A 14224-nucleotide genomic window follows, 5' to 3' on the forward strand; every position below is an offset into this window, starting at 1 on the left:
AAAGGCAAGGATGAGAGCTCTACTATTCTGGGGAACAAGCGCCCTCACAGAAGTCAGTACTTCCTAGAACAGTTCATTGAACTTTTTTTGAGACAAGTCTTAATTTTATGCTTATTTTGTTTTTAGCTTTTTAATTCCTAAGATACACGTTTGGATGAAGTCCCTCAGGGAGAGGGCCTGACTGGTAGCAGCTGATCTATAGAAAGTCTTTCTAGTGTTAGTCCTGTTCTTGGAGCCCCGACCCTTCCTGTTTCTACTATCCAGCTCGGTGAGCTGAAGCCCGCAGCCTCTCCAGAGCCTCACCTCTATTGCACTGTCACACCTCCTCACTACACAGCCCGTATGCCCTCCATCTACTTCCCATCTCCCAGAAATGTGTTGACCTTTCTTATGCACTTTTAATCTCCCTTATGTTCTCTTGGCTTATAAGTGCGTTCCTTTTTTTGTATTTCATTATTGACACTGAGGGAGATCTCAAGAAGAGCTGGCAAAGGCATAAATTCGGTCTGCCACCCAGAACTCGATGATAAATGACTGATTTCATACAAAACAAAGGTGGCAGAACTACTTCCTACTCTGGACACTTTGTTCTTATTATATGTTTATCAGAGTCAGAATTATAATCTTGATCATTGAGTTTGATTGGCCTTTGACATTTCTTTACATTTGAGCCACTCTAAGTCATTGATAGCAGCCTGGTATTACTCCAGGTGACAGGATATTTACTAATTACATAGATGAAGCATGACAATACTAAAATAAATTTTAGTGCTATAGTAATTGCTAATATCTATATTTCCACTTTATTTGCCTTTTATATTTTTCTATTTGTATTTTATCTTGACCCCAACAGATTTTGTTTCCTTTGATCAAGTATTACATCTTGTAACTTTCTCTAGGCCCAAGTATATGGTTCTTGCAATTGGTCAATGTTCAGAAAACATAGTTGATGCAATGTTGCCCAGCAGAACAGCTGGCACAAGTACTGTGCCCAGGGCAAGTACATGAGTAGGTGACAATGACACCTGTTAGCTGTAACACCCAACTAAAATAAGTTTCAAAAAGAGAACCAGAAAAAAAAAAGAAAAGAAAATTATGATCCTTTTATATAGAAGAACGTGCCCCAGAACTGAACTCAATTAGGCTCCATGCTGTCAACACAGAGCCTGACTCAGGGCTCAATATCACAAAGCACAGGATCATGACCTGAGCCAAAATCAAGAGGCAGACACTTAACAGCCTGAGCTACCCAGGTGCCCCACAACCTAGACTTCTATTCTCAGCTAAAGCCTCAGTCAAATATGTGAATAGAATTAAGACATTTTCAAATAGCCAAGAGTTCAAAAACTATCTCACATCCATCTTTTCATAGGAAACTAGTGGAGCATGTGCTCCACCAAATGAGGAATTATACCAAGAATGAGAAAGATGAGGAATCCCACAGAAAGGAGAAGAAAGAAAGTCAAAGATGATGGTGAAGAGAAATAACAGGACAGCAGAGCACCAGTTACTGCATAGTCTGTCCATAGTTGAGGAGAGATGGAAGGTTCTAAGAGGACTGTCTTTGAGAAAAATATGAGGGGATGCCTGGGTGGTTCACTTGGTTGAGCATCTGACTCTTGTTTTCAGCTCAGGTCATGATCTCATGGTTTGTGAGTTCGAGACCCACAATGGGCTCTGTACTGATAGAGTGGAGCCTGCTTGGGATTCTGTCTCTCCCTCTCTCTGCCTCTTCTCCTCTTGTACTCTCTCTTAAAGATAAATAAACAAACTTAAAAAAAAAAAGAAAAAGAAAACTATGAATTACTATAAAGAGAAGGACTTGGGGCACCTGAGTGGCTTAGTAGGTTGAGTGTCCAACTCTTGATTTTGGCTCAGGTCATGATTTCACTTTTCAGGGGTATCAGCCCAGCATTGGGCTCCATGCTGGCAGTGCGAAGCCTGCTTGTGATTCTCTCTGCCCCTCCCTGCTCACTCACGCTTTTTCTCTCTCTCTCTCAAAATAAATAAACTAAAAGAAAAAGAAGAAGAAAATAACTTGTATAGCTTGGGCAGTGTTTGAGGATAAACTATTGTTATATAGAAAACTAAGCAATAAAAGGAGACAGTTATTAACTCCAGGATAAACAATCTGTTGTCTAAGAAGGGAAATGTAATTATAGTACACCAAATGGTCTACCTGTAATCATAGTTGTAAAAGCAGAAATACTGAATATTCATTTAACCAAAGATCATAATTAAAATTTGATTCAACAAATGTTGCTGAAACCATTTATATCCATTTATAAACATCATTTAAATAAAATGAAGCTCAATGCTTACCTCATACCATATACCTAGAAATGGAGCAGTGACTTGGATTTAAGAACTGAAAAATAAAATTTCTAACTGAAAAGAAGAGAACATCTTTGTGATCTTGAATCTGATAAGACACAATAACTGGGGGGAAAATGTGCAAAACATATCCAGTTATAGACTTTTATCTAAAAGATATAAAGGAAATATCTGGAGCACCTGGATGGCTCAGTTGTTAAGCCTCTGATTTCGGCTCAGGTCATGATGTCACAGTTCATGAGTTTGAGTCCCCCATCACATGAGCTCACCCCACTTCAGGTGAGCACAAGCCACGCTTCAGGTAAAACACAAGCCCCAGATGAGCCCCGCTTCTCTCTCTTTCTGTCCCTCATAGGATTCTCCCTCTCTCTATAAAAAAAAATCTGCAAAACTTATGTCTATCTAATAAGAGGCTTATAACCGAAATATGTAACTCTTAGGATTTTTTATTGGGAAGTGAACCCAGTAAAGAAGTGGACAGGGGCACCTGGGTGACTCAATCAGTTAAGTGTCCAACTTCGGTTCAGGTCATGATCTTGTGGTCGATCCCCACGTCAGGCTCTGTGCTGACAGCTCAGAGCCTGGAGTCTCTTCAGTTCTATGTCTCCCTCTGTCTCTGCCCCTCCCCTACTCACACTGTCTTTCTATCTAAAAAATAAACAGTAAAAAAAAAAGTGTACAAGAATTTTGAATAGACACTTCACCAAAGAAGATATACAAATGGCAAATAGCATACAAAAGGAAGTTCAACATCATTCGTCATCAGGGAAAATGCAAATTAAGACCACACTGCAATAGCACTACCTACCTATTAGAATGACTAAAATTTAAAAGACTGGGTCAAGGAGCAACTGAAACTCCCATACATTCCTGGTAAGAATGCAAAATAATACAGCCATTTTGTAAAAATAGTCTTTCAGTTTCTGCTAAAGCTAAACATGCAGAGAAGATGAAATAAAACTGTATATATTTGCAGGTTGCTAAGAGAGTAGATCTTATAACTTCTCATCACAAGAGAAAACTTGTAACCCTGTGTGATGTTGGATGTTGACTTACTGTGGTGATCACTTTGCAGTATACACAAATGCCAAATCATTATGTTGTATAGCTAAAGCTAATACGGTAAGGTCGATTATATCTCAATAAAAAAAAAAAAAGTTAAAAAACCCAACCACTAATCTACTCCATCCCTGCTCTTGGAGGGGGAACAATAAGAATGATAAGAATTCTCCCTTTGAAAAACAAGGAAAAATCAGAACTTTCAAGGTAAATTAAAGTGTATTTTAAGTCTATTGTGGTTTTTCTAAAGAAAAGAACCTCTCTTCTCTGCAAAGCAATAAAAACATGCTGGATAAACTTCTGTTTGGGGAAATAGTAAGAGAGACTCATGTCTCTTCAGCTATTTGCACAAGTGACCTTTAAACTTAGTTCAAACTCTCAGATCCAGCAGTTGTATGTACTTAAGGACCATACAGAATCAGGAGATGTAAACTCCTAGAAATTGCAGAGAGGAGCTGAATTCCATGACACACTACTTTTCCGAAGAATTTTCAGCAAGCAGAGACACCTTATTTTAGAGCATGGGAGAAAGACATTTTGGGTGAGAAAAAAATAAAGGAGCACCTGTCTGGCTCAGCATGTGGCTCTTGAGGTTAGGGTCGAGTTTGAGCCCCATGTTGGGTGTAGATTTCTTAAATGAACAAACTTTAAAAAATGCAGGCAACCTGGGTGCTTCAGTCGGTTAAATATCTGACTCTTGATCTCAGCTCAGGTCATGATCTCGCTGTTCGTAGTTTCCAGACCTTCATCAGGCTCTGTGCTGATGGCACGGAGCCTGTTTGGGATTCTGTCTCTCCTTTTCTTACCTGCTTGTGACCCTCGCTTGCTTATGCTCTCTTCAAAATAAATAAATAAGCTTAAAAGGTAACTTAAAAAAATAAAACTTCCAAAAAGAAAAAAAAAATAAATGTAACAGTGAAAATAACCAACCACAACTACACACAACAATCTGAATCTATGGACATAATGTTGAACAGAATATATGCTAACCAGGTGATGGCTAGATTGGTGTGTACTTGTGACCATTTACTGAGCCGTACATAGACTATGATTTGTGCACTCTTTGGTGTGTATATTTTAATACTTCTTTCTTTTTTACATTCTCCCATATGATTGTATTTGTTAAGTTCCCCCCAAAAGGCAAAACCAAACTATTGTTTAGTAGTACATGCAAAGGTAGTAAAAATACAAAAAGCCAGTCCGGCAATTGTCAGGATGCAGGAAGGGGTTTAAGGTCAGGAGTGGGTGAGACTGGGGGCTGCACTCAGGGGGCCTGATTTACTGAACTGGCAGGAAGTTCTGTTTCTTGGCCTAGCTGGTGCTTATATAAGCATTTGCTTTAGAGCTCTGCTAAACTGAACACATAAGTTTTATGCACTTGGACAAAAAGTAATTAAGTAAATTCAACCCAATCTAAATGTTTACCAATAGGCGACTATTTGAATTCATTATAATACAGTCATGTAATGTATTCTGTACCATTAAAAATTAGCCAACTGTGGTCCTATGTGCTTTTAAGGACCTAATGTCCAGATTATGTCCCAAAATGACAAGAGCCATGCTAGCAATGAACCTGGTATGATACTATATGTGTGTGTGTGTGCACACACACACACCCATATACCCACATATATATACACATATACCCACATATATATACATATACACATATACATGCATATGTATATGTATATATCTGGAAGAACAGACAAGAAATAAGTCAATATTGCCTTAAGGAGGAGACTGGGAACTGAATTTTGTATTGTGTGCCCTGGTTACCATTCAAATAGCAAGGCAAATTAATTTTGGAAAATACTTGTTTATTGCACAGTTCTTTCCAGATTCTATGTCCAGGCTCACCTTTTACTATAAAGTACTTTAGCAAAGAAGGGGAACTGGCATCCAGATACAGCTGGCCACCCTTGGCCTTGGTAATTACATAAGGACTTTTCTAAGAAAGCATTTCTCGAGCACATATCATGACCTTGGCACTGAGCAAGGCACTAAAACAAAGGTAAGGGGGACAAAATCTAAGCCTTCATGGAAGGGGAAGGCAGTGAGGGAAGAAGAACGGGAGGCCCTTTGGCCCCATTGGGATTTTTCTTCCTGTGGCTGTTTAGTCTTGCTGCTCATTGTCTTAGATGCAATTACGTCATATTCCTTGTCTTGAAAAGTCTTAGAGATCAATCAGAAAACACATATTTCATGAACGAATCCCACGTTTAATACTAGACAAAGCACTAAATACCTCAGTGGTAGAATCTTCATCTTTCTATACCTCCAAAGCTCTTGTACCCTTTATCTCTGTGGCTTCATCCTCAGTTTTCAAGAAGGCATACGTGAGTTCCTAGGTAGGTGGGCTTTTCATGTCTCTGCTGTTTGATAGGATTCAAGGACAAAGAAAATGTAACAGATAAGGCAGCAGAGGTGCCAAGAACCGCACATAATGTGGGGGGAGAAAAAAAAAAAGCAGAGGACATTTCCTTCCATAGATGGGACGAGTGCCTCACTAAGAATGAGAGGACTGGAATGAAGAAGGACCCAAATTTCTTGTGTGAGGAAGGAAATTTTGCCTTCTGCTTGTTGTCACAATTTGGATTCACCTGCGGTTATGTTTTTGGAAACTCCCTCCCAAGGAAATTCTTTCAGCAATTTACTAAAACAGGTGTTTTGAATGGTTGTAAAAAATCTGGGTCACCTTTTTTTTTCTTCCAGTTTTATTGAGATATAATTAACATGTTAACATCGGATAAGTTTAAGATGTACAACATAATGACCCGATATATGTATTACCGCCGTATTTTTACGACAAGTTTAGTTAATATCCATCGCTTTACAGTTACAAATATTTTTTCCCTTGTGATAAGAACATTTAAGATCCACTTTCTTAGCAGTTTTCCAATATACAACAATACGGTACTATTAACCAGAGTCATCATGTTGTACATTACATCTCCAGGACTTAATTTATCTTAAAACTGGAAGTTTGTATTTTTTGATCGTCTTCACCAAATTATGCCCCCGACCTCTCACCCCCTACTTCTGGCCACCACCAATCTGTTTCTAGGAGTCTGGGGTTTTTTTTTCTTGAGGTCATACAGTATTTGTCTTTTTCTGTCTGACTGATGTCACTTAGCATAATACCCTCAAGGTCCATCCATGTTGTCCCAAATGATAGGATTTCCTTGCTTTTGTGTGGCTGGATAATAGTCCATTGTATATGTGTGTGTGTATACATATATATATACACACCACACACACCATATTTTCTTTATCCATTCATCTCTTGATGGACACTTAGGTTGTTTCCGTACTTTGGCTATTGTGAATAATGTTGCAGTGAACATGGGAGCGCAGGTACCTCTTTGAGATAAGGATTTCAGTTCCTTTGGATACATACCTACAAGTAAAATAGCTGGATCGCATGGTAGTTCTACGTTCAATTTTCTGAGGAACCTCCATACTGTTTTCCACAGTGTCTGTGCTAAATTACATTCCTGCTAATCATGTACAAGGATTTAGATTCAGATCATCTTAAAGGACAGAGGTTTAGAAGCATCTCATTGTTGTAGTGATCCAAACCCACGCCCCTCATTTCTTCATTAAAATCCCACTCGCTGTTCTTGCCTGTCAGTGAATATTGATGGTGAGGATGGGGGGTATAGGTGAGCAAAAAGGGGTCTTCCTGACGTGAATGGCATGTGGTGGAAGGGTAGCAGCTGTTAAAATCCACATGCACCTTCTCTTCGTAAAGATCACCCCCTGGATTCGGCCACAGTGGGTGACAGCTACTTTCGGCTGCAGATGGTTCCACTGAGATCTGCTGGGAAAAGGGCTCTGAAGAGTTCTGGGAAGGGGAGAAATCATAAGACCAGCTGGTCAGAGGAAAAGGATAATTGGGACAACGATTGTCATTAAGAGAACTTCTCCCCAAAGCAGTGTTTTTATTCCACGTTTGCCGATCATCGTAGTCAGAGAAGACTCCAGAAACGGGATGAAGCAGGTCCCCACTATTATAGATCCAACTACTAGACAATTTGCATTTCTCATAGAGCTTAGTAGGGCCCAAGGTGGAAGCGGGGTCTACCAGATCAGTGGTTCCCCCCAAACAATAGCTCTTGGAGAAGAATAAGGAATCATTCAGTGACTTCTGCTGGGGAGTGTTAGCTATTAAACGTCCACCGTAACTACCAGGCAATTGGACGCCTTCCTGGATAGACCAAGTTAAAGGTAAACTTCCCCAACTTTGTGTTTCACCTGGAAGAGACTAGAAAGGAAAGCGAAAAGCTCACATTAATAAGTTAAGCAAATTGACACAACTACCACAGGCACCCAGAGTTACTCCACACAAGTAAGTGTTCCATCCGATTTTCCTCATTCCTCACATACTTGAAGCACAAACACACAGGGGAGTCTTACCACAACTACATAAAGCCTGAAAGAAGCAGAGGCTGATTCCATTTCCACTCTAAAGCATACTATCCAGTAAGAGTCGAATTACTCTTACTCCTTCAACTTTGGGAAGAGTGAGTGTGTTGAAAATGTTTCATCCTCAGGGCATCTGGGTGGCTCAAAGTCAGTTAAGCATTGGACTTCAGCTTAGGTCACGATCTGACGGTTCGTGAGTTCAAGCCCCGTGTCGGGCTCTGTGCTGACAGCTCAGAGCCTGGAGTCTGCTTCAGATTCTGTGTCTCCCTCGCTCTCTGCCCCTCCGCTACTCGCATTCTGTCTCTCTCACTCTCAAAAACAAATATACATTAAAAGAATAATAAAAATATAAAATGTTTCATCCTCAAGCACAAATCTGATATTCTAACTGCCTTTGTGAGAAACTTGCAAGAGACTAAGAAAAATCAGACTACAGCTTCTAAGATTTATATTATACTCAGTATAACTCTCAGGGGGTACCTCTCTCTCTCAGTCTCTCTCATACACACATGCATACATGCACGAATACACACACACACACACACACACACACACACATCACTTCTCTCTTTGACTTCCTGTATTTTAGTGCTGTTTCTGGTCTGAGAGACTAGGGTTACTTATTTTTTTTCAAGACTTTTCTCTGAACTCATGGGGATTTTGTTGAATCATCAATAGGACCTCTAGAATATATAAGTAGTGAATTTATCTTTATAAATAAAGGAAGTATACTACCTTCCAGTTAATCATAGGAAAAGAATCTGGTTGCAAATTAAGTTATCCTTTTGTTTATGTCACAAGAGGGTAGAGGTGGAAAGACTATGACCAGCCAGAGTGATGGGGGGGAAATGCCCTTCAACCTGTCCCATGGCTGGAGGAAGGGACGAGGGACCAGCCATTTGGTTTTAAGGACTCACGTTTCCCTATAACAGACTCAAATGACAATGTTTTCCTTTGTAAGACACATTTACAACCTCTAGGGATGGACTGGCTTCATCTCTGTTATCATGAAAAGAAATGTAGAGCCTGAGTGGTGATAAAATACAGGAATTAGCACCACTGTTAGGCAGACATACCCACACACCTACAGTATGATGCCCACAGACCCACAGGTTTCACTTCACAGGTTGGCTTTCCCACCCGCCCAATCCCCCAAATGGCCTTTGTTTTCAGAACAGTGGTTATTTCATCTTGAGAGAATGTGCCAAGGAAGTAATCTGTTTAGGGGAAGAACGGAAATTTGGGGGTAAAAAATTGAAAACACAAGGCTAATTGTTTTGTGGAGATCATTTTAGGTTCCTTTCTGATAGAACCCAAAGATAAAGTGCCAAATATAGATTAAGTACTAATCCCCATCTCTTTTTTCAATTGTAGTAGGGACGATGATTCTAAAATTATACGGCATTTAAAGAACATTTGAGAGCAAGCCACGAGGATGGTAGCAATTAAGAGGAGGGCCCCAGATTCCATTTGCTTGGTGGATGCTAGCTTGTAGATGAGCTGGAAGTATGATTTTGACTTCATTTGTAGGTGGGAAGGGGCCAGGGACATCTATTGCCTCTACCACAGGGGTGGTGAACTGTCGTATATTTTGAACACGTAGGGGGACAGGTTACCTTTGTCTCTGGGCTCCCCTTCAGCTTTAAGGAGACAGAGGAAGATGCCGTCTGTGCCCTCTTCATTGCTCTTCTTGCCTCGGCCTCCAATTTGGTTTCTGGTTTCGGATGATCATGCTCTCCTTTTGACTTACAGGAGACAGGGAGGTAAAATAAATAACAAGATTGTACTTGACGGTATATAAAGACTTACCCTGTGCCTTGCCACCTGACAGGGTGTTGTTGCCATTGATGACTGTCATGAGACTGGTTAAACCTCTTAAGCCCACCATGTGCTTTCCTGCCTGCCTTTGGTCATGGTGCCCCTTCCTCCCATGGTGCCTCTCGCACACTGGCCAAGTCATACCCACAATGATCACAAGTGCCACTTTCTAAGTGCTTCCTATGGTGTGTGGAGGGCGCGGTCACAAACACATGATCTCATTTTACCTTCAAGCAAAACCATTAGTATTACCATCATTATTACTGTCCCTGGCTCACAGAGTAGGAAACCAAAGCATGGAGGGACTACCCCAGCCTTAGCAAGTAGGCAGACAGCTCTAGGACATTCTGGAATTCTGTGAGCTGGCTGTTAAAAAAAATGGCTGGTGGCTTGAAGTGAGCCACGGTGGGAATAGCTGTATCACAGCTGCTGGCACACTCTAGCAATCAGGACATTTTCCTTCTGCAGGGCCACTGATCCTGACCCGGGCACTTTATCCTGTTTACACCACCACCCCCGTAAAGTCCTTCTTAATATCCACATTTTACGTAAAACTAGGGCTTAGGGGAGCAGAGTAATGTGTTTAGGTTTACAGAGTTGGTTAGAGGTCAGGGCTGGTATTCAACCTCGGGTTTGTTGAAGCCGACCGCATGCCACAGCGCTGTGTGAGCCTGAGTGTGATCAGATTACTGACAGCCGCCACCCCTAAGGAGCCTGAGGCAGAGTCAGCTGGCTCCCTGGTACGAGGCCTGTCTGCTGAGGTGTGGGTATAGACATCTGCTCGCCCAGTGTGAGTCTCAGCTTTGGCACAGGCTCTCATTCACCAGTCCACGTCCTGTACAAAACCTTTCCCTGTGCTCCGTAAACATTTCTGGAATAAAAGAGAAATGGTATCTCCTAACTCTAAATCAAATCCAACCTGGAAAAATATGAAGCGTCCGTCATGCCTCCAGAAGTTGGTTACCGGAAAGCCCCCGTGGCCTCGGCAAGGAATCAGCTTGAGGGGTCCATCACAGTTGGGACAACGTTTCCCTGTAAGAGAGCAGAGGAAGGAGACCATGCCAACTGACTTGTGAGTCTGTGCAACCCTAGCAGTGCAGGCCTGACTCCAGGACAGCAGAGAATATAGGTGGGCACGGCTTTCTGAGCTTCCACCCCCCTCCTGGGCATTACCTCTGACCCTAGGAGGCCTGGCCATCGAAGTATCCCAACCCAGGTCTCACACAGGGGGAAGAAGGAGTGGTTCCTTCCACAGCAGGGTATTTCACAGATCATGGGAGAGCTCTTCTGAGCAGAAAATCCCTCCCTACTTATTTACTGATACTTGAAATTCTTGGTAGAGAAGAGGAAAGAATTCTTTCACTTCACAATTAGAACTAAGGGTCAAGGAGCAAAGTCACAGGAGAGAAAGAGCACAGCCACGAAAGTTTCATTAAAGTGTAAATGACTGATAGCAGATCCTTTCCTGAGAGCAAGTTTTAAAGACAAATTACAAGTAAAGAACATGAGGGAGTGTGGGGGCTGAAGTGGGCGAGGCATAGGGAATGGCACTTCACAATCCCATGAACATGATAAAGAAAAACCCAGCAAATGTGATTATGGCATGGCTCTAAGGGACGCGAAATGGAGTCTCACGTCAAACGTAGTCCCGTTGATCCCACTGCAGATTGAAGCATTCACTGAGCTCATTTTTGGCCCCATTCCCCAAGACGGCAAGTGTGATAAACAACTTCCACCTAAACGTTCTGTGGGTGCACCATGGACTCCTGTCCATCCCCGAAGTGACACGTCTGTTCTCTAACAGGCCTGGATTCAGGTGCCTTAACCCAGGGGGGCAGTTTTATTGGTGGGGGCTCTGGGCACAGCAGATCCATGGGGTAGATACTAGGGGGATGAGGAGGCTGGTCAGCTCTCCATAATGTGTTCTACATAGGAGCGACCTTGGTCTCCACCACACTCCACCCCCCTGGGGGTGTGCTGGGATGTGGTGGCCTTTGGGGAGGAGCCTCTGAGTGGATGTCAGCTGCCTCACTGTGCCAGAGGCCCCTACTCACTCTGCTGCTTCTGCCGAGCTTTGTCACAGATGGCGGGCCTCAGGTAGATCTTGCGCCCCTCCTCGGCAGAGCAGTCGCGGCTGCACACCACCACGCCCAGGCAGGACTTCTTGAGGATGCGTGAGTTATGGTTGTTGGTGTTGCGCATGGCCCAGCTGCTCAGGTGCCGCTGTGCATTCCTGTCCTCTGAGCTGTAGATGTGCTTCTCATAGGAATCTGGCCATTCCTGGAACCAGTCGGTCTTTTTCACGTTCTGACAGAAACACAAACAATGTCGCTATATTTTAAGCGAGAAAACACAACTGTTCGTAGATGTGAAGGTGGCTTTGGCACCCAAGAGCTGTCGAGACCTTTGGCAAGGACCAACCAGAGTTTTGTTCTGAGGGCAGGATCTGGGCACGGCACTGTGACAGCAACAGAAGATGCTGTGTCTACAGATTTGCTCCCCAGACCAAAATGAGTTTTAATTTTCAGTACCCCCAGCTTCCCCTGAGTGCTACCCCATTAATGCTTCTCCAGCCCTTGGTGATAAAACTTATTGACTATTTCTCACTGAGAATTTTTTTAAAAATATTTTTTATTTATTTCTGAGAGAGAGAGAGAGAGAGAGAGACAGCGTGAGCAGGGGAGGGTCAGAGAGAGAGGGAGATACAGAATCTGAAACGGGCTCCAGGCTCTGAGCTGGCAGTGAGCACAGAGCCCGACACGGGGCGTGAACCCATGAACCGTGAGATCGTGGCCTGAGCCGAAGTTGGACACTTAACCGACTGAGTCACCCAGGCACCCCTCTCACTAAGAATTTTTAAGGGTGAGGGGTGTCTGGGTGGTTCAGTCGGTTAAGCATCTGTCTCTGGCTCAGGTCATGATCTCATGGTTTGTGAGTTCGAGCCCTGTGTCGGGCCCTGTGCTGACAGCTTGGAGCCTGGAGCCTAGAGCCTGCTTCAGATTCTGTGTCTCCTTCTCTCTCTGCCCCTCTCCAGCTTGTGTTCTCTTTCTCTCTCTCAAAAATAAGTAAATAAACATTAAAAACAAAGAAATTTTGAGGGTGAAGTAATATTTTTGTGCTCTTACACAATCACAGTGGAAAACATTGTGGCAGAGTAGTGAGATAATGTCTCATACCACACTGTAGTTACCTTATTGGGAATGCTAAGAGTTTATGCGAAGTCACTAGAGATAAGTAGTGGGAACGCTGAAGAGCCCTGGATAGGGAGGGTTCTGAGAGCTTCTCTCCTTCCCTGGGGAGATTTTATTCCTTTTTCTCGACTTGCATATCCATGGGCTTCTAACAAGGCCGAGGAGTAAGGAACAGTTTACTTTGGCTGGAAACTTCTGTGCTATTGCCCAGCCACTGGCACTATTCCCTGTACACGAACATCTAAGGTCTCCTTGAAAAGGTCAGAGACGCAGTACACTCAATCTTTAGAGCATATGTTGCTTGGGCTTTCTCTCCTTCTGTTTCTTCATCTGCAGAATAGGGATAATGAGACTTGTCTACCTCAAGAGTGGTTCTGAGAAGATGATAATATACAAAAATACTAAGCACAGCATCAGGCATGGATTACACTCTAACCAATTGTTGGTCACTGGTGTTGAGGCTCACATTCCTTTCGCCCTTTGGTGCATAGATCCTGCATTTGACAGATCTCGCCTAGTTCTTAAGAATGACAATCATTAAGCAGTCTCCGTACTCAAGCTTAGATTGTGTCCGTCATCACAGGCCCCAGAGACCTGGCATGATATAAGAACATTTTCCACCAAGAAGATTCTAAAATGTCAGAGACAAGATTCTATAAGGTTCAGAAGAAGTCAGGGTGTTTCTCCTTCGAGTCCCCAACAAGAAAGCATAGCAAAGACTATGAGAAAAAAAGCATTTTAGAAGGAAAAGAGCAAACATCAACATCAGAATGGAAGGACAGCATGGGAAAGTTGGTGTTTATTGAGTTAGATCTCAAGTTTAGAACATGCGAAAGAACTTCATAACACAAGACTCTGGGCAAGTGACTTTGTCTCTGAAGCCTCATTTGTCTCTTCTCCAAAATGGGGACAGTGAGGGGTGCCTGGGTGGCCCAGTTGGTTGCATGTCAGACTGTTGATCTCAGCTCAGATCATGATCTCACGGTTTGTGAGTTGAGCCCCATGTTGGGCTCTGTGCTATAAGCCCAGAACCTGCTTGAGGATTTTCTCTCTCCTGTTGTCTCTCTGATTCCCCCTCACCACCCCCAATTGGTCTCTTTCAAAATAAATAAATAAACTTATTTTTTTAAATGGGGATAGTGATAAAATAGTCTTCAAAAATACTGTGAGAAGCAGATGTGTTGTAAACTGTAAATCTGCTATAATGGCAGTTGCCATTTCAATGGAATGTCGTGGGAACGGAGATGAATCTGAGGAAACATAAATGAGAGGTTTCATGTACCTGAGGGGTAGTGCTAGTTAACAGTTAAGAGCTGGGGTCTGCTACCTAGGGCCCATGGGCCAAATCCAGCCCACTACCTGTATTTGTAAATAAAGTTTTATTAGAACACAGC

The 14224-nt window shown here is 42.7% G+C and overlaps 1 protein-coding gene across 2 annotated transcripts in view; it reads right to left on the reverse strand.

Annotated features, from left to right (window-relative positions):
• Window positions 1-5192: 5192 nt before the first annotated feature.
• The window catches only part of GCM1 (glial cells missing transcription factor 1), a 29977-nt gene continuing 20945 nt past the window's right edge, over window positions 5193-14224 (reverse strand). For both annotated transcript variants that reach the window (XM_077752846.1, XM_077752845.1), the window contains exons 3-6: window positions 11694-11946; window positions 10559-10671; window positions 9438-9566; window positions 5193-7660 (exon numbers count right to left, since the gene is read on the reverse strand). In XM_077752846.1, coding sequence (XP_077608972.1) covers window positions 6923-7660; window positions 9438-9566; window positions 10559-10671; window positions 11694-11946 — 1233 coding nt within the window. In that variant the 3' untranslated portion in view covers window positions 5193-6922. The remainder of the gene's footprint in view (window positions 7661-9437; window positions 9567-10558; window positions 10672-11693; window positions 11947-14224) is intronic.

The sequence above is a fragment of the Crocuta crocuta genome, unplaced genomic scaffold (genome assembly GCF_008692635.1).
Source record: "Crocuta crocuta isolate KB4526 unplaced genomic scaffold, BGI_CrCroc_1.0 scaffold291, whole genome shotgun sequence".
NCBI lineage: Eukaryota > Metazoa > Chordata > Mammalia > Carnivora > Hyaenidae > Crocuta > Crocuta crocuta.